The sequence below is a fragment of the Grammomys surdaster genome, unplaced genomic scaffold (genome assembly GCF_004785775.1).
Source record: "Grammomys surdaster isolate TR1022 unplaced genomic scaffold, NIH_TR_1.0 213, whole genome shotgun sequence".
NCBI lineage: Eukaryota > Metazoa > Chordata > Mammalia > Rodentia > Muridae > Grammomys > Grammomys surdaster.
Window position 1 is genome coordinate 10,412,000 of NW_021604658.1, and position 10,819 is coordinate 10,422,818.

Consider the following 10,819-nt stretch of genomic DNA (forward strand, 5'->3'; position numbering starts at 1 on the left):
GACATTTTTATTTACATATATTAGGTCCAACATTCATTTTGCTATATTAGTCTTAGTTTATTTTTTTTTCTTGAAGTTTCTTCTTGATACAAGAAGAAAGCAGCTCATTATTCCTGATTTGCTGGCACAACCAAAACTTTTTATGCAAAATTCTTAAAATGGTATGGAAGGGAAAATAGACATTTAAATAAAACATGTAAATATCCTTGTGATTCTGTATTCATTTTTCTTTACTGTTAACAGTTCTCATTTTGACTAGTCTCCTTTTTTAAGTTTTATTTTTATTTGTGTGGTGTATGTGTGGAGGCCAGGTGTATGTGAGTTCACTTAGAATTTTTCAGCTCTTGAACTAATGTTTTTTAAAAACTACTTTTAAAACTCACTCTCTCTCTCTCTCTCTCTCTCTCTCTCTCTCTCTGTGTGAGTGTGTGTGTGTGTTATGTCAAGGTTAGAGTACAGCTTGTAACTTTTTCTTCTACCATGTGAGTCCTGAAGATCAAACTCCCATCCAGATTTAGCTTTCTATCATGGCTCCTTATCTATGACTCAAAATCAAAGCAATTTTTGATTGTTATTTTCTAATTTTAATTTTTATTTCTATCAATTTGTTACTATTGTAGCTGATTATATTAAATAACTGATGTTAGTAAATTAGCACAGGAGAAAGTACTTTGAAATTCTTTCAACTATATAAATCTACAGAAATAATTAGCAATACTGTCTTTAAATTGAAATTTGTTTTTATTCTGGTAATTACTATTAATATGGAAAGATGAATATGCAAAATTTTTCTCAAGTTTGGCATTAATTTTGTTGTTTTCCATTTAAGTGCATAGATTTCTCAAATGCTATTTTTTTTTAATCAGCAGTCTCTTAGAACCTCCTACCAAAGTCTGTGTACTAATTTGTATTTATACCAATATTTTTTATTTAATAACATCACATATTTTTCAAAACTGCTATGCAATACAAAGGAAGGTATTAGCCACGCTTACTGATCTCTAGTGTCTTAACTGTGAGCATTTGCTCTTCCTCTGCTACCCCAAGTCTTCATCCTTAGGACTCAGTTCTTTACAGGAAATTGAGTAATCTTGTAAGAAAGTTGTGCCAAAATGTTTCCATTGTTATAACTCTGTCTTTTATTTTAGGTGATAGCCTTAAATTTTGTTTCTATTTTTTCTTCCTTAAAATAGATGATCCATAATTATATGGAACACTTAGAAAGAACCAAACTTCACCAGCTCTCAGGGAGTGATCAACTAGAGGCCACAGCTCACAGTAGAATTAGGTAAGCTTTGTTATATACACCTTTGCCTAAAAAAAAAAAAATAAATCAATACTCCATCTTTTTGTTTCTGTTTTTCCTGTTTTTCTGTCTGAGAACAATATTTAGTTGGCTTCCCCCAAATCTCTACAGGAAAGGGAAAGAATAGCATGCAAAAATAGAAATACCACTTAAAAAGTTAAATTATGAGCTTTATAAATTATACACAACATAGTGCAGGGTTTTCATTATTTTCTTGATACTTCATGGAAAATCAGAGTAGGTTTGAAATTTTTCAGTTTGTGGGTATGCTGAAGTTTTTCATTTCTCTCATATAATTGGTCCTTTTTGTTGCACAGAGGCATGTTTAAAAGGATTAGCCAGCCATCTGTTTGATGTAGGAGTGTGAATAAATTATGTAGATCGCTAGGTATTGTAGCCAATGAGCTAAGCCAAGACTCTTAGTGGAGAGGAACATAGTTAATAGGCTGGCTCTCCTCTGGGTTGCTGCATAAATGCTAGGAGCTGCAGCTCTATGGTTATGAGGGGGGGGGGGGGAGAGCGGAATGACGTCATCGCTTGGGAGCCGCTGCAGGATGGAGTGGAAAGCTGCTGTTGATGGCATTGTTTTTGTGGCAGCAGCTGAATGACAGATCCTCACTACAAAGATACCCTTTTGGCCCCCGTGTAGGCCTCCTGGTTCGGACATTTCACCATGCCAGCACAGCGCCATGAATCCTGGATGCATGCTGCTGTTTGTGTTTGGCTTTGTTGGCGGGGCGGTGGTCATTAATTCTGCTATCTTAGTATCTCTCTCTGTTTTGCTGCTTGTGCACTTTTCTATTTCTACCGGTGTGCCAGCGCTGACGCAGAACCTACCAAGGATACTCAGGTACTCTGTCCAGTCTCTCTTGGAAGCTCCTGCTTCGCTGATGGTTTTTTGTTTTTGTTTTTTTAATTCTTAGCACCATGAGTCTGCTTTGTAAGGATTTCTGTTGCAGTTTCAAACAATGGGAAACGGCCTCAAGCTAGGATGTCTATTATTTTGTAGGTTCCTAAATGGAACTCTGTTTTGTGTTTGGAAATTATAGAGCAAAAAAAAAAAAAAAAAGATTCTTTGTTGTACTTGTACATAACTATAAGGTCAGCGAAGTCTGAATGTTGAAAAGTAAGGAAGATCAAGAGCCGAGTACCAGGTCCAAGTTTGTATATAGCTCTGGATTTAGCTTCTGGGACAAATAGCTTTTATGCTTTGTGTTGCAAATGGTTAGCCACAGAATGTAGGTTTATTTTGTTTGAGTTATCCTTTGCCTGATGTAAGGTTTAATACCAGTTTTATAGTTTTGAATAACAGCTTATGGGAACTGATATTTTCCTGCTACTATAAAATATATTTTAAACTAAAAAAAAAAATTCTAAATACTTAAGACAAGACTAGAATGCCTTCCAGATTTGCACATCAAAGTTGTGCAAGCTTTACACAGCCTATTCACTATTGTTCGGTCAGATGTCGCCCTTGCTTTTCTTTGTACTCCTGGGTGACAAATTCCCGTGCCTGCTTGTGGGGGTGGTCGTCAGTCTGTGTAACTTTGCTGCTGTTCTCTACTTGCAGCCTGTGTGAACCACTTTCCACATCTTAAATGCTTACGGATTTGCTTTCTTGTTTTCTAACTCATGAACTCAAAGAATCTGATTTGTTGAGATTTCTCTTTTGTATATGACTTGAAATGAAGATTCATAGACTATAGCTAGTTAGTATCTAAGTGATTATAAAAATACTTAAATCCTAATTCAGATTTAGGCAAGAAGAATAGAAGTAGTTCCTTCCATGTGGTTCTTTTTATTCCTAGGCCAGCTCACATTTAATTTTTAACACTCATAAATTAGTTTTCTCGTATGGTCCAAAACTAGGTACTTGATCATTTATTTTCTTTCCTAATTTATTTGTTTTTCAGACAAGTCATGTAGCTTAGGCTAACCTTGAATCCCACAGGGAACAGTCTCCTCAGTGCTGGGATTACATACAGTTCTCTGCTGGGTTCTTTCCTGGGTTCTATAAAATTGAGGAAAAGTCTGACTATTTTATATATGTTAGTACATGAAAGAGTTCTATACAAATATATGTATATTTAGGATACAAGGAAACTAAAACTTGCAGGCTTGAAAATATGTATAATATTAATATGAGGCTAATATTAAGGGCTGGCTTAGGCTCCGCTGGAGAAGTATTGCCATGCAGTGGCTAAGACTTTAGAGTTGTACTGTCCCGTGTTTGCAACCTTGGGGCCTTTGGCAATTTGTTTAATCTCTTAGGTTTCTTCTCTTAAAGTATTTATCTCAGTGACTGATTTTAAAAATCAAGCAAGCTATTCCTTTGTACTTCATTACAGTTGCAGAATATATGGCCCATTATATAAGTATGTCAACTTCACAGTCATTTGTGTATCTCACAGTTTGTTTTTTTTTTAAGATTTATTTCCTTAATGTATATGAGTGCACTGTGGCTGTCTTCAGACACACCAGAAGAGAGCATCAGATCCCATTACAGATGGCTGTGCATGTGGTTGCTGGGAATTGAACTCAGGACCTCTGGAAGAGCAGTCAGTACTCTTAACCCCAGAGCCACTTCTCTAGCCCCTGTATCTCACATTTTTAATAGAAGTGATTTTTAGTCTTAGTCCTGCTGGTTACTAATATATAAAGTCTTAGAACATCATTTTCCCTATTCTAAAATCTGCAAAAGCAGTCCTGTTTCCTGGTTGGTTAGATCAGGTAAAGTACATCAATTACCTGGCTCAGTACCTTTGAGTATAGCCAAGAGGCTTTTTGAAATACATATTTTCAAAAATCATTTATACACATAAGCTGATATTTAAATAACCAACTAAAAATCAATATACACAACTAAAGCTACTAGCTAGAGAATCTTGCAAAGATTCTGATACTTGACAGCCTTGCTTCTGTTAGGGAGTAAAATGGCTGGACAGTGATAGGAAGTGTTTCAGTTTAGAGATTTAAATCTGCCTCTTAGTATTTTTCTATAGGCTCTCCATTTTTTGGCTAACTTTTCTGTGACTTTTGAAGTATTTAATACATACAATACCAAACATGCATGACAACAAAGTTCAAGACTAGTGTTTGTCTTTAAAGAACTTTGTTTTGAAAGTAGAATACTGTCAAACTTACAGAACTGGACATCTTGCCCCCATCAGTTATCTAATTGGTCAGTCCTCAGAGAAAGAAGCATAAGGTGATACTAATTTTCTAGATCTGGAGCAGAGAGGCCCGAGGCATCTTTGACCCATTTGACCCCTTCCTAGAGATCTGTTTTCTCAAAATTCGGTAAAAGCAAAATACAGAGTTGTGAATTTTCCTTGTATTTTGGAGTATAGATGGAATAGGAAAGGAAACCTTGGGTTTGAAGAGGACTCTTTGCTTCAGCTGTTTAAAGCATGTTCAGTCTTCCAAATGTTTAGAAAGGAGTTCATATGGGAAGAGGATTCCAGTGACTGGCTCGTAGCTCAAGAAATTTGTGCTAACTTTCTAGCTTTATATTAGATAGGCTCTGGTTAAATTCCTACTTCCTTTTCCCTTAAGGCATGAAGGTTGGTTAGAAAATAAAGTCAAATAGTAGTTTGGGAATCTCTGTTCCCAAAATGTTTTCCAAAATTGGGAATAGACACCAGGCTAGCAACTTTTCATTCTGTTAATTAAAGAAAAACAAAGCACTTGCTATCATTTAACGAGAAAAAAGAGGAATGAAGTTTAAGAACAAAGAGGCAGAAATGATGTAGTTTAAAGTAAAGGCTAATAAGTCTCAAGAAGCAACAAGTTCTGTTGCCTGGAAATACAAACATGCAATATGTAGTATACTTTCTATGGGGGGGGGCTTCTTTTGTCATTGACTTGTAAAATAGCTGACTAGCATTTATATTGTTTCAAATTTTTATTTATTTATTTATTTATTTATTTATTTATTTATTTATTTATTTATTTTTGGAGTATGAATGTGTAAGGTCAGAGGACAACCTGTAGGAGTTGGTTCTCTCCGCCATTCAGGTCCTAGAGACTGAACTCCGTTTGTCAGGCTTGGTGGCAATTGCCTTTACCCACTGAGTCATCCCTCCAGCCTTTTTAATTTTTTGGAGATAGGCTCTAATGTAAAACAGGCTGGTCCCTGTTGTGCTTTGTAGTACAAGGATGACCTTGAACTCCTGATCCTCCTCCTGTCTCTTTCTCCTACATGCTAGGACTCCATCACTCCCAGTAGAGAAAGACTTGGGAAAGAGCTTCTCGTTTTTCTTGACAGAAATTTTCTCATCTGCACTCTGCCTAAAAGAGCTCTTGTAGTATGATTTGTAGAAAACCAGAATTTTCATTAAAAACCTTTTGGATTTTTACTATTGAATAGTATCCCTGTTTCAAAGAGGATATTCATTTTCTTCTAGGCAGAAAATGGCCTACCCTAAAAACACTGTAGGTTGTGGAAGTGGGAAAACTAGGAACAGGGACTGGGAGGCTGCCTTTGCCTGTTCCCTATGACCGCTAACCTACACGGTTAAAACTCAGCAGCTCTTCATGTTTACCACAGCACACTGCCACCAACTTCCTGGTGGAGGCAGATGTGTTAATGCATGCCTGTAGTTTCAACACGCAGCAGGCAAAGGCAGACGATCTCCAGTTCAGGGTCAGACTAGGCTAAGGTCTGAGACCTCATCTCTGAACGACTCTAAACTTACCAGCCGAAAACAGTGTCTAAACAGTTTTTCCATACTTTTCTTAACTTTCGGAGCCAATATGACTTTTCAGACTGTCTTTTCTCTTTGGTGTATACTTATTTAGGTGTGCATATAGGGCTATGTAGGAGCAGCTGGTTGAAGACTGATGAGAGTAAGCTTTCCACAGCCTGGGTAGACCTCAACCTTGTTGTTCCCCTGCCTCAACTTCCAAATAGCTAGGTTTATTCTTTTCACAGCCCAGGCTTCTAACTTACAATCATGACAAATAAAAAACTAAAGTGAATGTTTAATTTTTTCTCCCCCCTTCAAATAGAAAAGAACGTCCTATATCATTAGGGATTTTCCCTCTACCTGCCGGAGATGGACTGCTTACACCTGACACTCAGAAAGGAGGTGAGACCCCAGGATCAGAGCAATGGAAATTTCAAGAATTAAGTCAACCACGGTCTCATACCAGCCTGAAGGTAAGCTTTGTTTTACCTGTACATTTTATGAGCATTCTTATTCAAATTGAAGTCTCGGAAAACCAAAGGATAATCTAATAGTTTAGGGCTGCCCAGATAGTTTACTGGGTGACAGTGCTTGTCATCAACCCTGACAGTCTCCATCCTCAGGACCTATATGATAGAAGAGAGAACCAACTCCCGATTATCCTTGACCTCTACAGAACCACCATGACCTCTACAGAACACACTCTACCGCACACAAATAAGTAAATAAATCTAAATTTAAAATCATAGTTTATATATTTTTTAAGTATCTTAAAGACAAACAAATCAAGATGAGTTTTTCCCAGGAGTGGATGCTTTTGCTAGTTAATTTTAAGTTACATAGGAAAACAAAACTAAGTACTGTTACATCTTTACCTTAGTTAAGGTTATTGGTGCTGTGATGAAACCCCAGCTTGGGAGGAAAGGGTTGATTTGCCTTATGCATCACTGTCCATAATTAAAGGAAGTTGGGGCAGGAACCTGGAGGCAGGAGCTGATGTAGAAGCCATGGAAGGATGCTGCTTACTGGCTTGCTCCATATGGCTTGCTCAGCCTGCTTTCTTATAGAACCCAGGACCACAGCCCAGGGATGGCACCGCCCACAAGGGGCTGAGCCCACCCCCATCAATCACTAAGTAAAGAAAATGCCCTACAGGATTGCCTGCAGCCCAGTCTTAATGGAAACATTTCCTCAGTTTAGGTTCCCTCCTTTCTGATGACTGTAACTTTGTCAAGTTGATATAAAATTAGCCAATATAATGTTGCTTAGTAGTCTAATGACAAGAATTTCTTTTATATTTAGTGTATCTAATATGAATCTAGAATTTAGGGTCTAGTGACATATGGAACTAATTGGAATTTTGTTTTATTTGTATTTGGTTTTTTACTTTTGTTTTTATGGGCACTGAGGTTCAACCTAGGGTCTTGTTGTTACTACTTTTGGAACCCTATATTCAGAAATTCTAACTTTATTTATTTTATATATTGCTGATGGGGGCACATTTGTAGAAGTCAGGAAACAACTTTTGGGAGTTGTTCTTCCACCGTAGGTCCTAGGAATAGAATTTAGGGAGTCAGGCTTATGCTGAAAGCAGCACTTCTGCCTACTGAGCCATCTTGCCAATCCTCAGCTCTGGGCCATGGGCATGATAAGCAAGGACTCTGTTACTGAGATGTGTTCCTTTTTAGTTTGAAATAGTGTGTCTTTAAGTTGCTCAGGCCAGCTTTCAACTCATGTAGCTGTAGTTCAAGCTAGTTTCGAATTTGTGATGATTTTCTTTTCTCAGCCTCAGAGTACCTATATACCATCTGGCCTGATTTATGTCTTTTTCTTCTTATCAAAATTTTATATTTGTCTGTGTACCTGCTTGTTGTCTATATATGTACCACCTGGGTGCAGTGCCTGTGGAAGCTAGACGAGGGCACTGAATTCCCTGTGGGGTTTCACTTCATTATAGTTCTTATTCATTTGACTCAGGCAGTTCTCCTGCCTCAGCCTTCCAAGGATTGCAGGTATACTCAGCATGCTCAATTATAATTCCACTTGAAAGACACAGTGCATTTTTCCTTCCTTAAAACTACTTTACGAAAGTGATATATAAAATGCATTCTGTTTAGCCCAAAAGGCCTGCTGTTAATTCTTTAAAGAATATACACCAGGTATTAATATTTTAAAGAAAAAATTAGTAAATAACAGATAAATGTAATTAATAAGGTACTCTAAAAAGAGATACATTAGTAATACTCAAAAAATATTTTAAAGTTAGTCATGGTTGCATGCAACTATAATTCTACTAGGAAGGCTGAAGCAGGAGGTTTGCAATCAGTGTAGCATAGGCTCCATATTAAGCATTATGACAGCCTATGCTACAGAGTAAGATCCTATCTCACCACCAGGGAGACAAGGGGAGAGGAAGAGAGAGCTGTCAATTGAACTCAGCCTGTGCGACATAGACCTTACCTGAAGAAACAAACACATGAAAATTTAAAGTTATGCTCTGTATCTTATAAAATAGAATATTTATAAAGGGACTATTGATTAATAAAATGAAAGCCAGCCAGTCACAGGGAGGACACCTTTAATCCAATCCCAGTATTCTGTAGTAGAGACAGGCAGATCTCTACAAATTGAAGGTCAGCCTGGTCTACATAGTGAGTTTCAGGACAGAAAGAGCCAGATACTGAGACCCTGTCTCCAGAAATAAAGTTTAAAAGCCCTAGTATATTGTAAAATCTACTGAATCATTAAACAAACAGGTTGCCTGTTTGTTTATATATAGATGAATTTTTCTCCTCCTCTTTTTTGGTGAAACGTGGTCTCAGATATCCCAGGCTAGCTTCCAGTGTATTATGTAGTCAAGGATGACCTTGAACTTCTCATGTGAGTCTGCTTCCTGAGTGTTAGGGTTATAGTAGGCATGTGTGAGTATATCTAGTAATATGGTACTAGAAATTGAACAAAGCCTTCATAAATACTAGGTACGCACTCTGCCAACTGAGCTATATCCTTACTTCCTTGTATCTTTTCTTGCCTTTTTCCCTATAATATTTATCACTATCTAAGTACCTGTTGTAGGAACTCAGCACTTGTTTTGTTGTTGTTGAGACAGGGTCACACTATATGTATCCTATGTATCCGAGTTTGGTGTTACACTTGTAATCCTCCTGCCTCAACCTCCTAAATGCTAGGATTATAGACATGCAGCACCATACTCAGCTAGAACATTTTTTTAACGAACTGTTTGATCTTTATGTGTATTTATGAGTGTATGTCACCTGTGTGCAGGTGCTCAAGGAGGCCAGGAGAGGGTGTCAGATACCCTGGAGCTGAAGTTACAGGTGTATGCTAGCTGGATGTGGGTATTGAGAACCAAACTAGGATCCTCTGGAAAAGCATCAATGTTCCTCTCCAGGTCCAAATTATTTGTTTAGATGTTAGAGTCTTCTGAGATAATATGCATGATCTTTCAGCTGTAGATGGTAGAGATATTCAGAACCTTTCCATTGATTTTTGATATGTATTCAAAGCAGTAGGCAGTCACTAAATATTTGAAAGTTCTCCTCTCAAAAGTATCTTAGACACTTTTTCCTGTCCCACTTCCTGTATAATTTGTCAGAAGCTACTTGTGCACAGAATATGTTAGTGGTGATGTTACTATGAAGTATTTGTTCTTTATTCTGTATCTACAGACTTTTTATATACTTGTAGGTTTAGTAGATTTTCCAAAATACCTCTCTCAGTTGCTCACTTCCTGTGTTCTCTTTTCTAAAACAAACTTAAGTAGGAAGGATACGTATAACATGTATACCATATGGCAGCCATGCTTTAATTGCCATCCAGACTGAACAGTAAGATTATCATAGTTCTTTTATTTAATCCAGTAATAAGCTATGACAAAATTTTATTGACATGTTATAAACCAATTAAGACATGATTAATAATGATGGATTTTATCTACTCTGGAAATTCAAAGATAACATTATTCCCAAAGAGTTTATAAAGCAAAATCCAGTCTGTTTCTTGATAGGTGGAAAGGCTCAGCAGGTAACAGTTTTCAGGAACAAGGTGGTACATTGTAGAATGTAAAGTCCATTTTGTAAATTATGCCTGCTTATTAGAATCAATGTTATTACTGAGTCCTTGCAATCAACCAGATGCCCCTCTAATTTTGTCAAGATTTGGAAGTCAGGGCTTGATCTCCCACAAGGACAATGGAAAATGGCCTCTCATCTTGAGTTTTCATATGGGACAGAAATAGGCTAGTGCGTGTGTTTGTGTGCTTGTGTTGTGTGCATGTGCATGTGTGCACATGTTCATGTGCTAGATGTTGCTGGTACACACCACTCATTGTTCCCAACTTTTACATGGTTGCTGCAACTCTCATTTTTCCTGAGTACTTTGATAAAGACCTAGCTATATTTGATGCGTGGTTTGACTTCATTATGAAAAGAAAAATCAAAAGGTCACAATTGTAAGTGACTTTAATTTTCCTAGCACAACTTGTTTTTGAAGTAAAATTAATATGAGAATTTTCCATGAGAAAAATCACATGATGAGTTTTAAACAGTGTAACAGGAAGAAATGGAAAACTTTGATGTAAGAATGCTACAAAGGAGATTTGCCAATAGTGGTGAAGTCATGAATCGTCTTTTTTTTTTTTTTGCTTTTGTTTTTTTGTTTTTCGAGACATGGTTTCTCTGTGTAGCCCTGGCTGTCCTGGAACTCACTCTGTAGACCAGGCTGGGCTCGAACTCAGAAATCCACCTGCCTCTGCCTCCCAAGTGCTGGGATTAAAGGCGTGCGCCACCACCGCCCGGCCTGAATT

The 10,819-nt window shown here is 37.4% G+C and overlaps 1 protein-coding gene across 5 annotated transcripts in view; it reads left to right on the forward strand.

Annotated features, from left to right (window-relative positions):
• The window catches only part of Spag9 (sperm associated antigen 9), a 125,752-nt gene that overhangs the window by 45,993 nt on the left and 68,940 nt on the right, over nt 1-10,819 (forward strand). For all 5 annotated transcript variants that reach the window (XM_028772386.1, XM_028772387.1, XM_028772389.1 and 2 more), the window contains 2 exons: nt 1,194-1,288; nt 6,317-6,467. In XM_028772386.1, coding sequence (XP_028628219.1) covers nt 1,194-1,288; nt 6,317-6,467 — 246 coding nt within the window. The remainder of the gene's footprint in view (nt 1-1,193; nt 1,289-6,316; nt 6,468-10,819) is intronic.